Here is a 16257-nt window from a genome sequence, read left to right on the forward strand (position 1 = left end):
TCAAAAAAGACAGCTGGTAGCAAGGTAGCTTCGATGCTCCCAAAATAGGTGAGTAGGCAAAAAGCATTGAGCAGATGGGTAGACCTGTACCTGCTGTCACCTTCCTCGTTCCCTGGCTTACCTTAGTGGTTTAAAACACAGGCTTTGAGAAGGACCCATCTGAGTGTGACTTCTACCTCCATCTTTGCCAGCCTTGTGGCTTCGGATAACTGACTTCACTTCAGCAAGCCTTGGTTACCTAACTCTCAAAATGTGTTGATGATGATAAATATATACCTCACAGGGTTGTTGTAAGCATAAATAAAATAATGGGTACAAAGCATTTGACAGCATGCTTGTAAAAACATTAAGAAAAAATATATTTCCATGCCTAATTTTACATATATAAAATCTATATACATTATACATAAACTTCCTAAAATCTGAAAAATTGGCATTTGCCGATTAAAACATCATTTCCAGCAGAACAATCAAAAATAGCCAAACGGGCATTATTCTGTGCCAGATCCCACCGAATCTTTGGTACGCATCTGCTTTTACTAGCAAATGCTGAAACATATACAAAAGCATTATCCCATTGCTGTTGTCTCCTCTGAGGTAGGGCGTAACTTGGATGTAATCACAGGCACCATTTACTGTGTGCTACCTGGAGCTGGCACCCTCTGATGATTCTCTCATCTGGCTAACTGAGGGGCCACAGTGAGAGCATGGTGCTATCACGCCAGCCTCACACACAAGGGGATGGAGCCTTAGGTTAGGCAACTGGGTTAAGACCATCCCGTCAGTTGCTGAAGCCAATATGCAAATACAGGTGGGTCTGGCTTTGCAGACTCTAAGCTTCTGTGCCTTGATCAACATGAGCTAGCAGGCCTCAGCACGGGGGATTGAAGTGAATACTAACACGTTCCTTACATCTATATTTAACGTGCATTACGTAGGACAGCACTGCCACACAACGACTGCGATGTCTAATTCCTCCTGAACTTCTGTCCTACGTAAGCTCTCTGTATCGCTGGTTCTCAAACTTGAGCTTGCATTGGAGTCTCCTTGTGGGGGAGGGAGGTGCAGTTGAAACACAGACTGTGGGCCCCATCCCAGCTTCTGACTCTGTAGTAGGTCTGGGGTGGGGTCCAAGAACTGGCATTTCTAACAAGTTCCTAGGTGATGTTGATGGTCCGGGGACCACACTTTGGAAGCCACTGAATCAACTCACTGAACACTCATATCAACACTTCATGATGCGAGAGAAGAAGCTGAGGTCTTAAGAGTTTACGTAACTTGCCCAAATGAAGAGAAATACAGCTTTAATCTCTTCTTTGAGCTTCTCTTCTTTCAGCTGATCCCAGAAAAGAACATTACTTCTCGATGCTGCTGGCAAAGCCCACCACAGGGGCCTAACGCCGGGGTCCCCATTAACCCAGCTCAGGGCCATGTTGTGGTTATTCCAATGTTTTGGCTGGTACATATCCTTGGTGTATTAATACCAAGAGAAGCCCAAATGATTGAGGAAGAAAAAAATGTTCAGCAGCTCCCTTGTTCACCCACTTGTTCAACCCATTAGCATTCATTAGCTCCTTCTGGGCACTCAGGGAGGATTCTGAGAAAAGAGATGAGCTTCCTGAACTAAGTGAGACCAGGGCTATGAAGCAAGGTCTAAGGGAGATCCATCACTGAGGTATGCACCCAGTGGACCAGGTAGGCAAATAAGTTTGCATGGGCTCCAGATACGATACCCGATAGTAACGATGGGCACCACAATAATCATCATAGGCCAGGATCCCTGAAGAAGGACTCTGAGTGAGGTCTGCATGCGGGGTGTTTACTGGGGGGTACTCTCAGGCATGGCATCTGCCAAGGAATGAAGGAAGCAGGACCGGGGAGACAGGGGAAGTTGAGCTGGGGCGCAGTTGCAAGAGGTGCTCCAAAACCGGGCTAGCTCTTCAGAGTTGTGTCCATTGAGGCAGGAGGACTGGGCTTTTGTAGCCCTGTATCCAACAGTGATGAGAATACGGGCTGCCCCAGCAAGGGGCAGGAACTTGTACAAGGCAGCTCCTTTCCCCCGAGGCCTATTCCTAGAGAGGGATATGGTCACCAGGAGGCATCCACCGTGGCAGCTAGGGGAAATGAGTACCTCAGTCCTGAAGGGTCTTCTGGGTGGCAGATCACAGCTTTATTAGGTAACATTTATTCAGTACGCACTGTGGTCAGGCCATGTTTGAATGCTTTACACGTACTGATTCATTCAAGGCTCCCAGTACTATGAAGTGAGCATCATAACTATATTATACATGAAGGAACTAAAGACCAGCTAAGTAAGAAGTCAGAGAAACCAGCACTCAAATTCAGCAAGTCTGCCCCAGAGACTGAATGCTTAACAACCATTGTTAACTGTTTCTCTAACTGTGAAAAAGTTTCAAGAAGGGAGCCATGGGTTAGGGGAGGGAGTGCTGTTGAGGAGAGTGACAGGTTAGGGTGTTTTCAGCTGGTGGGTAAAGAAGAAAACACACAAGGGACACCTGGGTGGCTCAGTCGGTGAACGGTCTGCCTTCAGCTCAGGTCATGATCCCAGGGTCCTGGGATCCAGACCCATGTTGGGAGTCCCTGCCCAGTGGGGAGCCTGCTTCTCCCTTTCCCCTCTGCTCATGCACGCTCTCTCTCTCTCTCTCTCACTATCTCTCCCACAAATAAATAAATTATTTTAAAAAACAAAATAAAACAAGAATACACGTGATCTCCAATAAAGGACAGGGCCTTAGAAACCATGTATCTTCCTAATTTTACCAATGAAATATTGGGTCTACCTTGTTTTTACAGAAGCAGCAGTGGGTCTGCCTCATTTTACAGAAAACCTGAGACACAAGAAAAAGTTATTCAAAATGTGAAAAGGCTATTCAGGTTCCACTATGATGATACCAGCCCAAAGCACAGAGTCTTGGGTACTGCCCTCCCTTTAAGTGCTCTAATGAGAGAAGCTGGAGAGAACACCCTGGAACACAGCCATCTCTAAGTCACCCGGCTGACACCCTGACCCACTCAATCTATTCACCTTCTGGAAACACAGGATCTTATGAAAATGTCAACTATGAGTTAAATGTCTGCTCAAAAGCCTCTATGACTCCACATGGCTTTTAGGGTAAGGATAGGGATAAAATTATCAACACGGCTGCTATGTGGTCATTTGTCTGCCAATGACTCACTGTCACTTCTTTCTCCTTCTCTCCTGCCATGGGCAGGTCAGCTCCATGAACGTGTGCAGATTCCACGTCATTGCCCATTCTTGCAACCTTCTATCACTCCTCCACTGTGCTTATCTCCCTGTCTCCTCCTCATCCTTAGATACCAGCTCTAAGTTTCGTTCCTAAGCACAGTCATCTCTGATGTCCTAGAGCAGGCGCTTGGGTTCCATGTTCTACAATCACTGCCCTGTCATGCCATCAGGGATTCATGGGCCTCCGGGAAATGTGCGTGATATGCACAAGGCTGTAGGCTTCAGTGGGGGTCGGTGGGTAGGGAGGGAGAGAGAGAGAGAAAGAAGAAAGGGAAGAAGAGAGACAGAAAGGTACATAGAAAGAAAGAAGCATGAGAGAGAGAGATCTAGAGAAACAGAGAAAGAGAAAGAGAAAAAGCCCGGCAAAGAGAGGTGGGAGAGAGATGGCGGGGGGGGGGGGGGGGGGTTGTTATGATCAAGGGTGGTGAGTGTGAGCCAGAAAGGATGGAGGCAGGGTGGGAGGACTCCACAGCTTGTGTAAGCAAAGATTGGGTTCAGATTTCTCAGTATCCTGTGGCACAGCTGAGAAGCCCGAGCACATACTGAACAGGGGTGAGTAATACGTAGTGTTGAGTATCATGGAGTGAGCTGCAGGGTGCCCCGGGGCCAGCCTGGGTGCTAGGGTACCCAGGCCCATGGCCAACACCCTGGTGGTGTCCGTGAAAAGAAACGAGGCTGCTGCTTGCTATGCATCTCACTCTTTCTCAGCTGAACTGGTTTTTCTTCTTAATAAGGGCAATAATATTCTGAACAGCAACTGTGGCCTTTTGGGTGTGTCACTGGGGAAGTGGATGCGTCCCCAGGGCCATATAAACTCAGCAAAGACTGGTTTATGTCGTTTGGAGTTCTTGGCATGTGTCCATGGGCTGGAACTATGGAGCTAGGTTTTCCTTAAAGTCTAATTATGTCGTCTGTGTTGGAGGAAAGTGATGTTTGGAAAGGGGCTTGTGTGACAGCCCCACCTACCCCTACCTGGGAACACCGAGCAGCTGGCCGTCAGGGAAGATCCACAAAGGGAGCATAGATCTGCTCAGGCTGCCCGTTGCCCTGGGTTCCAACCACCAGCCACCAGTAGACTGTACTGTTTGCTGCCCGCTGGCTTCTGGCTGTAAAGGCCGGAGTACTCTTGAGTAATATTCTTTAATCAGATAATTATCTTAATAACATGATGGTAATAATAATAATAACACTAATAATAGCTGCTGACAGTTGAGTTTTCTGAGCCCGTTACAAAATGCTCTTTTAAAACATCATATAAGGGACCCCTGGGTGGCTCAGCGGTTGAGCGTTTGCCTTCGGCTCAGGGCGTGATCCCAGGATCTGGGATCGAGTCCCACATCGGGCTCCCTGCATGGAGCCTGCTTCTCCCTCTGCCTATGTTTCTGCCTCTCTCTGTGTCTCTCATGAATAAATAAATAAATCTTTTAAAAAATAAATAAACCATCATATAAAAACTATGAGATAGGCATTATATCCATTCTTTTACAGATGATAAAACAAGGTCCAACGAAGTCAAAGTACTTGTTCTAGGTCTTTTCTCACCTGGAAACCAGAGAAGCTAGGATTGGAAACCAGCTCTGACTCTGGGATCGGGCCATTATGTCCATAACTTCAATGCTGCCTTCTTGGCCCCCTTCCCTCCTTCTGAGGATCCTCTAATTCCTGGGCAACCCCAGGTTGGCCTCAGCTTCTGGGGGGAAAACCACCAACAAAACCTATGAGGTGGAATCCATTTCACCACAATCTAAGCAGAAGCAATCTAACCTGCCAGCACCACCTCATACTTGAAAACGTGGGCTCCCCCACGTGCCAGCTCTTCCTCTTTTGTAGCTGTGTGACCTGGAGCAAGCTATTTAACCTCTCTGTGTCTCTGTCTCTTTGTTAAAGTGGGGATATGATAGTATCTTCCTCAGAGACAGGGTATGGAAGTGACTGGCCTCCATCTATTTAGCCCTTAGCCGCTTGTGAACTGATATACTTATTCAACTACTATTGAACGAATGAATCCCATCTCAGACGTCAAATTAACCTTTATAATTTTATGATAAAGATAGTTCCTTTGACCCAGTCATGATTTACTATAAAGGAGTTAAAAGCAACTAGAATAAAGATCAAATGAGGCTTTCGCAGACGTAGATATAGCCTGGAAGAAGTGTTTGTAGACATATTCTTTTCTTAACCTAAGGCATATTGCTGATAAGGAATCCAAGCACCGCCTGCCAGCCCCAGAGGTTTCCAGAAGCAGGGAGGTGGGGCATTGCTCTAGGACATGTCACTGAAGCACCTCTGAGATTTAGGAAGGTGATGGCCTTCTTCTTGAGGCCATCAGAGAACAAGGTGGTGGCCATTCCAGGGTCCTCGGTCTGCAGCCCTTGCTGCTGGCGCTGCCGAGCCGTTTATCCTCGGACCTTCGATTATTCATGAAGGATATGACGCAGCCACTTTGTTCTCTTTAAATTTTCAGAGGCTTCGTTTCCTAGTGCTGTAGCCCCCGGGGAGCGGGAGGTCTTGCTCTAGTGAAGTCCTCATTGTCTGGGGTGCAGGAGGCACGCATCTCTGAGGTCTAGTGCCAAGAGCACCAGATTGGGAGCTCCCCCCAGTACTGGATATTTGCGTTTTCTCGATCCTTCCTACTAATTAACATTGCAGCCTCAGAAACAACAGCAAACCTCTTAACCTACCAAATATGATCACCACATTTCACTGGGTGTTCATCCTCTGCCGAGCACTGCCCCAAGTTCACAAGTACCACCCAAGGCTGGAACTAACATCAGCCCACTTTACAGATAAGGAATTTGGGTCTTAGGGTTGGGAAGGTGGGGCTGGGGTTAGACCCAGGGAGGTTGACTCTAAAGCTCATGCTCCAGCTCTTCACTGCCGTGTGCCATCCAACGGGCTCCACCGGGGGAGAGCTGTTATGAAGGCTTATGTGAGTCACATTTTCAAAGATTCTACTACATGGCTGGTGTATGTTCGACACAAGTTGGTATCGGTCTTGTTTCCTTCCTGCCCTAAGGTCTCATGCATATGTCATGCTAGTTGGGCGGGGTGGGGGGAGGCTGAAGGATACAGGCTGAGCATGGCTGGACCATGGAATGATGGAGGGGTGATGGGTGGGACAGCCACAGGGCCATGAAAAGAGCACCTCATTCAACCAGTAATGCACACTGAATGCAGACAAAAATCTCGCTGAAGAACACTCAGAATGTTGGATGAGCAAGATCACCGAGGACTGCTTAATGGATTAAAATTGGTAAGATCGCTAAGAACAATTTCTCCCCCCTGGGATTAACTCATTGACGGGGCTCTCCTTAGCGCAGCAAGCAACTCTTCTAGAACATAGAAAAGTGGCCTGCAATGGCTTTTTGATTCACAAACGTTTACTACACTTATTAAGTAGGAAGGAACAGACACAAAAAAGAATAAGACCCAGGTGCTCTGGGATGGGGCTTAGAGCTTGGGGGAGGGGATAAGATAAGCAAACCAACAAATAATGATGATGATGATGATGATGATAATAATAATAATAATGATAATGATAACAGCTAACATTTTGTGTCTGGTCCTATGTTAGGTGCTTCCTAAGTATCAACGCATTTGACATACATAAAAACCCTCTGCAGAATAAATGTAATGTCAGTATTCCCATTATGTGAAGGGACTGAGAAGATAAGCAGCCCGCCGGAGGAGGTGGGCTGTGGAAGTAGACTGTCTGCCTCCAGGGCCTGTGCCTTCGCCGTTACCCCAGGGACAGCAGAGGGAGGAGGTGGGTACAGCCTGGGGATGCAGGAGAGCCAGGTGCCCTGTGTGGAGTAATGGAAATGCAATGCTAGCTGCTGTGACAGGCAATCCCTGGAATCTCAGGAATTAAGACAACAGAGTTTCTTTTCTTCCCCTGCTTGCATAAAGCCTAAATGGCAGTGGGGTAGGGGCAGGGGCAGGACCCAGCATGAAAAGGCAGTCATTGAGGGCCCTGAGCTGGCGAAGTTTCTACCATCTTTAACATGCACTCCCAGGTCAGCCTTGCCACCTCCCAGGAAACCACAAAGACAGAGAGCATGGAGGGTCTCACAGGAAGGGGCAGGCCTGGAAGTGAGAAGCATCACATGGCTCCTGCCACGTCCCATTGGCTTGAGCTCGGGTGTGTGCCCCAGCTGGACACAGGGGCAGGGGTGAGGGAGAGGGGATTGAAAATGCTGTCCCTGGCTGGGCAGCCAGCTCAGCCACACACCTGTGGAACCTGTGAGTGCTTCCGTGTTACTGAAAGAAGAGGGATGGCGAGAAGTGACCAGGGGGAAAGACAAGATCCAGAAGATGAGGGCCATTTGTGCCAAGAAGCTCAGGAGACTGAACTCGATCCTACCAACAGTGGGAGTCTCCATGGGTTATAAGTAAGGAGTGACAAGAGCGGATTGGTGTTTTGGCTGCAAGTACAGAGCTGACTTAAGAGAGGAAACTAAAAAAAATAAAAAGAAAAGAAAAAAAAGAGAGGGGACTGTGCGTGGAAAGGCAATCAAATGCCTGCTACAGGAAAGTGGGTGAGAGAGGCCAGGGCCATGAGAAAACCAGCGGAGATGGGGCAGGGAGAGGCGGGTGGCTATAAGAAACATCCTGTTGGCCAGAATTCTTTATATCTACCCCTGCCTCTATTTCTCACAAACGCCTTACCCTCCACCTCCACCTCCAGTCTTATCCAGCGTGCCTGCTTATCATCCTGAGATCGCAGTGCAAATGCCACTTCCTTGGGCACCCTGAGATGGCGGTGCAAATGCCACTTCCTTGGGCACCCTCTGCTGAGTGCCTAGTGCCTAATCTGATGTCTGGAACTGAGTGGGCCCTTGCACCTCTGTGGTGGATGAGCGAATGAATAAAAGAATGAATCATAGGATATGGAAATTTACTGCATACAGGAGAAGGGCTCCCCACAACTCCTGGATTGCTGGCTAGGCTGGCTGGGTAGATGCTGGTACCTTTCATGGTCAATGAGGATTTTATTTTCAACAAAATATTCTCAAGTAGTGATTCTGCAGATGGTCATGTCCTTCCTGCTAAAATGGAATGACTATCTGATACGTCCCAACCCTCCAACCCACCAAGGACCCCACTCTCCCCAGGTCCTGCTACTTTACTGTTGACCTGATGTATGGTTAGTTGGCCATTCAGGGAGGACCATATGAGGTAGGGAACCTCAGGATGCCTCCTCCGAAGATCCTGGCTCTCCTTCCTTTATGATGGTTTGAAAGGCACAGGAAGTGCCTCATCCATAATGAATAGAACTTGAGTAGTAGCCATTTGAGTCTGTCCGGAAGTTGAGCTCTGCTCAACTTTCCAAGGTCTCTGGGCCATCACAGGCTCCCCTCTGTTCAGATGACATGATGAACAGGTAAAAGGACGCCAAAACCTGGAAAGCATCAACGTCGGACACAGACACAAGTAACCACAGAGTGACGGTAGTGCTGCTCGGCAGAAACCAAGCCCTTTCCAGTCAAGATGCTTCAAGTCACAGCAGCTTGTCAAATGGGCCGGGCAGCAAAATCGTCCCCGTCATGCGTTCCCGACGTGAGCCCCTCTCGGTTGCTTTTCTTGTTACTTCTCCTCTAAGAGATCGTCAGACCATTTTCGGCCAGAATCGAAAGAAATGATTTGAGGGACCTCCCTTCTCAGACCGTCTGGTTCTGTTATTGTCAGTGGGAACGCGTCTTCAAAGACATGACAGAGCAGTGTAGACACTCCGGCAATTCCACGGAGAGACTAACCTGCTCTGGATCGAATGATTTTCCTATACAGCGATTCCCCCTTAGCCACGGTTTCTCTTTCCACAGTTTCAGCTACCCACAGTCCACCTGGGTCAGGAAGCAGATGATCCTCCTTCTGATGTTTGGTCAGAAGGTCGGTAGTAGCCTAACGCTACATCCCAACACCTACATCATTCACCCCATTTCAAGTCAGCACATGGGCATTTTGTCATCTTGCATCATCACAAGAAGGGGGAGTACAGCCCAAAAAGGTATTTTGAGAGAGAGAGAGAGAGAGAGAGATCACATTCATAAGGCTTTTATTACAAAACACTGTTGCAGTTATTCTATTTATCATGTTGTTGTTAATCGCTTACTATGCCTAATTTAGAAGTTAAGCTTTATCATGGGTGCACACAGGTAGGAAAAAACACTGTCTACATAGGGTCTGATACACCTGCAGTTTCGGGCATCCACTGGGGGTTCTTGGAATGTAATCCCCTTGGATAAGAGGGTGCTGCTGTGCTGTATTAGTGTTCTTCAAAATCACGGTGTAGGCGGGCATTCCTCACATTCTGTCTGTAAGTTCCCCCAACCTTTGATAAAAATCAGATGGAAGTCTTGGGGCTGTTAGAACTGCAAACTTCATATTAACTCGATTTAGGAAACTTTATCCTAATTAGGGGTTTTGTGGGTTTTTTTAGAGAGGGAGAGGAGGTGAGGGAGATGGGCAGAGGGAAAGGGAGAGAGAGAATCTTAAACAGGCTCTATGCCCAGTGCAGAGCCAGACACGGAGCCTGATCTCACGACCCTGAGATCATGACCTGAGCTGAAATCGAGGGTTGGATGCTTAACCTTCTGAGCCACCCAGGTACCCCTATCCTAATTAGGTTTAATCTTTGTCATGTCATCAACATCAAGTGAGAAAACAGGTACTGACCACAGCCCTCGGTTCTACAGTTAACACTGGGTAGAGGCTGAACAAATATTTGTCAAATGAATAAATGAAGGAATGAATGATCTGGGTTCTCCTAACATTCTGAGTTGTCTAATGGAGAGAATATGTTTTGGAATCAGCCAGACTTGGGAGAGAATCCTCGTTCTGCTGCTTGCTACTTGCATTTTTTTCAAGTCCCTGTGGGCTCTCCACCGTGAGAAGGGAGGCAGCCCAGGAAATGTAGCTGTATTCAGTTCCTATTGTGGCTGCAATTAGAACTACTCACAAACAGTGGTTCCCCAAAAAAAACCCCAACACAGTTGTATTATATTTGGTTCTGGAGATTAGAAGTCCAAAATGGATTTCACTAGGCTAAAATCAAAGTGTTAGTGGGGCTGTTCCTTTCCAGAAGCTCCAGGGGAGAGCCCATTTCCCTGTCTTTTCCAGCAGCTAGAGCCCGCCCACATGACTCGGCTTGTTGTCTCTTCCTCCATCAGCAAAGCCTGCAGTGTAACATCTTTAAATCTCTTTCTGACTCTTCCACCTTCTTTTTCCATCTGTAAAGACCCTTGGGATGACATTGAGCACACCTGGATAATCGAGGCAAATCTATCCATCTGAAGGTCCTTTCCTTAATCACATCACAAAATTCCTTTGCCATGCAAGGTAAACTACTCACAGACGCCAGGGATGAGGGCATGGGCCTCAGTGGGAGGTCATAATCCTGCTACCACCACAATCATGAGCCAGAGGCTGCACTTACCAGATTTGTTCAACAGTGGTGGGAAGTACCTCCATTTCTCCTCAGGGTACCACAGAGAGCACATAAAAAGTACTCCCTAGGGAGTTCCCCCCACCATGAGAGCAGTGTCTATTTGTTTCTTTGGGGGGAATCTAGCTCTGCCTTGTCTTTCCACAGTGGAGCAATGGAATGGTCTGGTCTTTCCCTAGGACTCCTCAATTTTTATAAGATAGTGTCAACTCCACCCAGTTTGGTTGAGTATTCAGATATGTGGATCTGCACTTGGCCAAAAGTCTTTCCTCTAATGGTCACCTTGAACTCAATGCTGCACACCATCTATCAAATCTTGGTTGAAACACCATTCAAGGAGACCCACTCACCTGAGTGTTGAGCTATCCAATGACACCTTTAAACTCTGCAGAGGTGAAACCAGGCCATCTCCTTTTGGCCCCAGGATATTTACTTTCACAAAATATTGCTTTACTTTGGTGCTATTAGATGACATCTGGGGCACATCATAAGCAAAAGCATCACGGAAATAGTTGCATTTACTATAACAGTTTTGCGGAAGATGGTTTATCGCATGTCAGCATACATTTCTTATGAGAAACCACAGAGAAATACTTCCAGTCTCAGACCCAGTACTAGCTGCGGTTCCCCTGCTAATTGGTTTGTTTCCTCTTAAATGAACACCAGCTCAAATGGCTGATTGTTTTTCCCTCTTTGCACTCACTATTAGGAAGGAAGAACTTTAGGACATCAGAGTCCACATTATGGGCACCCACTTATCTTGCAACCTCATTGTCTCTTCCCCCATTTGCCTTTATCTATTTTGCATTTTGGGTCTTATTCTTTTAATGTCTAGAAGCCCAGAATAAGGCATGATAAAAACTTTTGTTATTTTCCAAGATTTTCTTCCCTTTTGTGAGACACATGCCCCTGATACATTCATCTTTGTTCCAGGGACAAACTCAAAATGAAACACACACACACACACACACACATACATACACACATGAAAGGAAACATGTTTAAACACTGGGCCCCAGCCAAACTGGGTCCAGCACCACTGTAGAGACTGGAGCTTATGTTGACGATATGAAAACAAGTCTCCCAAGTCTCTGTCTCCGGTATGCTGAGCACGCTGAGACCATAAATGCCAGCATTCTAAATGGCTTGCTTGCTGTTAGTAGATTCGCTGGCAATGAAATCCATTTCTTTCCTAAGGATGTTTAGCTTTTATTATATCTTTACTCATGGTCAGGAGACATCAGCACATTTGCTAAAGCGATGGAAGATATTCCTCATAAGGCATTCCTAAAGTTTCACATCTTTGCCTTCATGTTTTCGTAAGGACAGACTTGTCCTCTTGGAAAGGAAAACAGAAATGCACTTTACACCATGTAGGGTTTTGATAGTTGTAGAAATCCAAGATAAGAAAAAAAATGATGTTGGGAGAACCCCCAATGAAAACATCTTCAAGATAGACCCCAACATACAAGCTTATTTCTGAGTTCACCAAACCACAAAATCACCAGTACTAAGAACAAACCCTATTAAAAGGTGTATTAGGAACGTCTCTTTTTAATCTCTAACCTATAAGAATCCAGAATATGGTATATATTCAATAAATACTTGCTGAATTAATGAGTTAGACCTCTCATGCTCAGAAAGACTGAAGTTCTACTCCAGTCCCAGTAGATTGCGATGGGAACACAGTGCTTTCTGTGTGGCAGTCATGCAATATGTACTGACAGACTGGCACTGAGATATAGCCAAACCACAGAAGAAATTTCTGCCATCTCTAAACTGCAGGGCAGGAATTTTGTATTTCCATTATTTCTCCCCTTATCAAAGACACACCTGATAGGTGATATTTGCATATTCAACCACTCTCACAGCTATTCTTAGGTTCATGTGTAATTCCCAGAGTGCTAATACAATCTCCATTCACCTCTCCCACTCAAGAAAATATATCAGAACACGAATGAATAAAGATGTCACTAATATGGGAACAACCTAGGATCCATGGTAACTTATTGAAGAAGTAAGTCATCTACCATTTTGGCGTTTCAGATAATATTAGTCGTATGTGACTTATGAGGCATCGCACAATGACTGACATCACAGCTTATTGTGCTACCAAGACTGAAACCATCTCTGAGACCGAGATGAGTCTCATCACTGAGTCCTAATATGCCATCTTGGAGACCTCTCAAACTCCAGAGGTTCATCCTACCCCTAACACAGTCATCCTACTCCCAATGGATGGGGAGTTCTGCCAGGCATGTGAGCTTCATCCAGAACCACAGAGATCATCACTACTAATGGACATAGCTCACACAGGAATGCCACTGTCAACTGGATATCAGTCCACTTTCACCCTTATGATTTTGAGGAAAAGGACGCACAACCAACCAACTTACCACGCCGCCACCAGCTGAGTGCACGAGCACAGACATCCCTTCTCGGAGATTGGCAACTTCAAAGAGCATCATATAGGCTGTGACGAAGTTCATGGGGAATGCAGCGGCTTCCGAGAAGCTCATGTCATCTGGGATCTTGTAGACAAACTCCACTGGCGTGCAGACCACCTCTGCCCAGGCATTGTAATTGACAAATGCCATGACACGGTCCCCGATCTGGAAATGGGGAGGCACAGGGTTAATGGAAACTTATTACTCTTTTCTGAAAGATTTCTCAAATCTTCTTAGGAACCTAAATGGAAACTATAGATTCCTTTCCTGAAAACACAACAAAACAACCAAACCCTCAAATATGCACCCCCTCACCTGCCTCCCAATTCCAAAGCATCTGTGGATGCTCTGAAGCCCATCTATGAAAACTTGCCAGGGACTCTGGAAGCCAGGTTCTCTACCCTTCTTCTCAAGCATAACTATACAATGCTGTCACATCACACACCAGGCCACGTTCATGTCAGAAGCTCATTTTACCCACTCAACCTCTCATCCCATCTCTGTTTGGGAGTTGAGGAAAATTAAGCCATAAGGAAGTTTAAATGGGCAGAGCTGGGAATAAAAATCACTCTCATTCGTTTTCTGCTGCTTCTTAGGGATTCCCTGCCAGGCTAGTTTATTGGGGTATTTGCATCACAGGTTAGCTCTGAATTACGGATTACAGTAGATGTGATCAGAAGAGCCATGTAAATCTAAGTGCAGAAGACTGAACAAGAACAACTAGACTTAGAGCAAAATAGGAGGATACCGTGAGGTGTGAATAACAACGAACCCTTTTTTGGAACACATACCATACAATAGGCATTGTCCTAAGGGTATGCTTTAACTCATCTGATCTTTACAAAACCCCTAGGAAGGCAGGGCCAAATACTGTGTTCTTTTTTATCAGTTGTTTACATAGCCAGACATCATGCAAAAAAATAAGAAATAAAGCATTCTTCCCTATAGAGTGGTTACCATGGCATGCTAAGCTTTTCCATATCATTATTAAAGGGAAATACAAATGAGTGAACTGATCCTAGGAGCTCGTGTGAACTGCCAAGCGCCGGTGAAGTCAAACCACTCTGCTCTTTGACATTAGTTGCTTGGACTGCGACTTTCAAACATAATCTTCAAACTGCTGTGGTCAGAGTGAATTTTCAATAAATGAATGGCTTTCATACTCATGTGCTTTAGTTTTTATATATTTATAACTGAGTCTCCTGTTTTATTTTCTCTGAAGCTTAGCACTTCTCTTCTTCCCTACTCAACACACAACAACAAAAGCCTCCTATGAGATGGGTCTGTAAGAGTTCACATTACAGATGAATGATTATAGATTTTCCAGACATTGAAATTGAGGCCGAGAGAGATGAAAGCACATGCCCAAGGTCACGCAGCTAGGGAGTAGCTGAGCAAGGATTTAAGTCTGGCAAGGCTGATTCCAAATACAAGTGATTAATTCATCACACCTGAGGTAGGTGCTACAAAGAAGACATGGTTCTCTAAGGGTGTACACCAGGGGGACCTACCACCTCTGGGAATATTAGTGTAACTCTTTACGTTTCCTCAACTGTAAAATAAGTATATTAGGAAAGGGTCCTTATGGGGAGATTAAGTAACATAATATGCATGCAGTGTATTTGGCATGGTGCATAGAAAGTGAGGAAAGAACACTCAGTGTTCACTCTTAAAAAGAACAGACTGGCTTCTCATCCCATAGAACTGATGGAAAGGAGAGGCTGCCCCACTGGCAGGGAGTCTTCAACCCTGGAAGGGTTGAAGACCAAATGATGAATGTTGGGAGTTACCATTTTATTTTATTTTATTTTATTTTATTTTATTTTATTTTATTTTATTTTATTTTATTTTTTTTTGGGAGTTACCATTTTAAATGCAACCACTTAGACCAGAGGATAATCAAGGCAACACTGGCATCCTTTTTTTTTTTTTTTTTTGCATAGAATCATGCATCCAAAGGTACATAACATCATGGAGTATGATGGCCCTGTGCCAACACAGAGGGCAGTGAAAAGTAGCTCAACCACCTTGACAATGATGGTCACAGCCAGCACACCAGGGTTGACCACTCCAGGTCTCTCATTCAACTTTGCTCCATCATTACATTATAAAAATGACAAGAGTGGCTTAGCCATCACATCAGCCCTAACCTGAGTCCAGAGGTAGGCAGCTTTTTTTTTAATATCCAATTCATCTCATTATTTGATTTTGTTAATAAAAAGAAATTAGTCCTGGGTGACTGAGCCCCAATTACTCCTTTACTGCTGTGCCTCTGGAGACAACTTTGCAAGCCTCCCTTGCAGTAGATCAAACCAAGAGAGCTATTCAGTGTACTGCCCCATGAAATTCCATCTTTGACATGACTAAAAATCTTAAGTCAAAATTATAGAGGGAGGGCAGCCCAGGTGGCTCAGCGGTTTAGTGCTGCCTTCAGCCCAGGGTATGATCCTGGAGACCCGGGATTGAGTCCCATGTCAGGCTCCATGCAGGGAGCCTGCTCCTCCCTCTGCCTGTGTCTCTGCCTCTCTCTCTCTCTCTCTCTCTCTCTTAATACCAAATAAATAAATAAAATCTTTAAAAAATTATAGAGGGAATATTAGTATTGGTTTTCCCCCAAGTCACACCCTGAAAGGAAACCTGGAGGTGGCTTCCTTCATTTGTTTGTGCAGCTAGAAGTCACTGGAGGGGAGTGGGAGTGAAGGGTAGGATTGACAATAAGTAAGCAAAGCCTAAGCATCAGAAGAAAGATCATATATAAGGGAAAAACACATAATCAAGCATAGTATGTCCTCCTTCTAAACCGAGGCCAACAACATCCCCATCTACTGTTATATTCTAAAACAATGGATTATTTATGCAATGCTCAGGATTAATAGCATTAGTAGCATGATCTTTTCCTTTGGGACCAGGTAGAGGAGCGAAGAACAGATAATATTTCTCATATGCAGCACTTTCAGGGAGCATTGGTGCTGCCTCTGGTAATATTGCTTACCTGGGGACAGAAAAATGCAAAGTCATATGAAAGAAAAGAAAAGTACATTTACTTCTTTCTTAACACTTCTCTGCTGGAATATCTGGAAACCAGTGACATAAAGACT

General features: G+C 45.6%; 1 protein-coding gene and 1 non-coding gene across 2 annotated transcripts in view; one reads left to right on the forward strand and one right to left on the reverse strand.

Annotated features, from left to right (window-relative positions):
- VAT1L (vesicle amine transport 1 like) overlaps nucleotides 1-16257 on the reverse strand; it is a 146365-nt gene that overhangs the window by 103550 nt on the left and 26558 nt on the right. The window contains exon 3 of the mRNA XM_041770257.1: nucleotides 13109-13324. Within this exon, the coding sequence (XP_041626191.1) occupies nucleotides 13109-13324 (216 nt within the window). The remainder of the gene's footprint in view (nucleotides 1-13108; nucleotides 13325-16257) is intronic.
- Nucleotides 14017-14164, forward strand: LOC121501072. Its single transcript, XR_005990511.1, has one exon. It is a non-coding gene; the product is annotated as a small nucleolar RNA SNORA15 (small nucleolar RNA).

The sequence above is a fragment of the Vulpes lagopus genome, chromosome 10, assembly GCF_018345385.1.
Source record: "Vulpes lagopus strain Blue_001 chromosome 10, ASM1834538v1, whole genome shotgun sequence".
In the NCBI taxonomy this organism is placed as follows: domain Eukaryota; kingdom Metazoa; phylum Chordata; class Mammalia; order Carnivora; family Canidae; genus Vulpes; species Vulpes lagopus.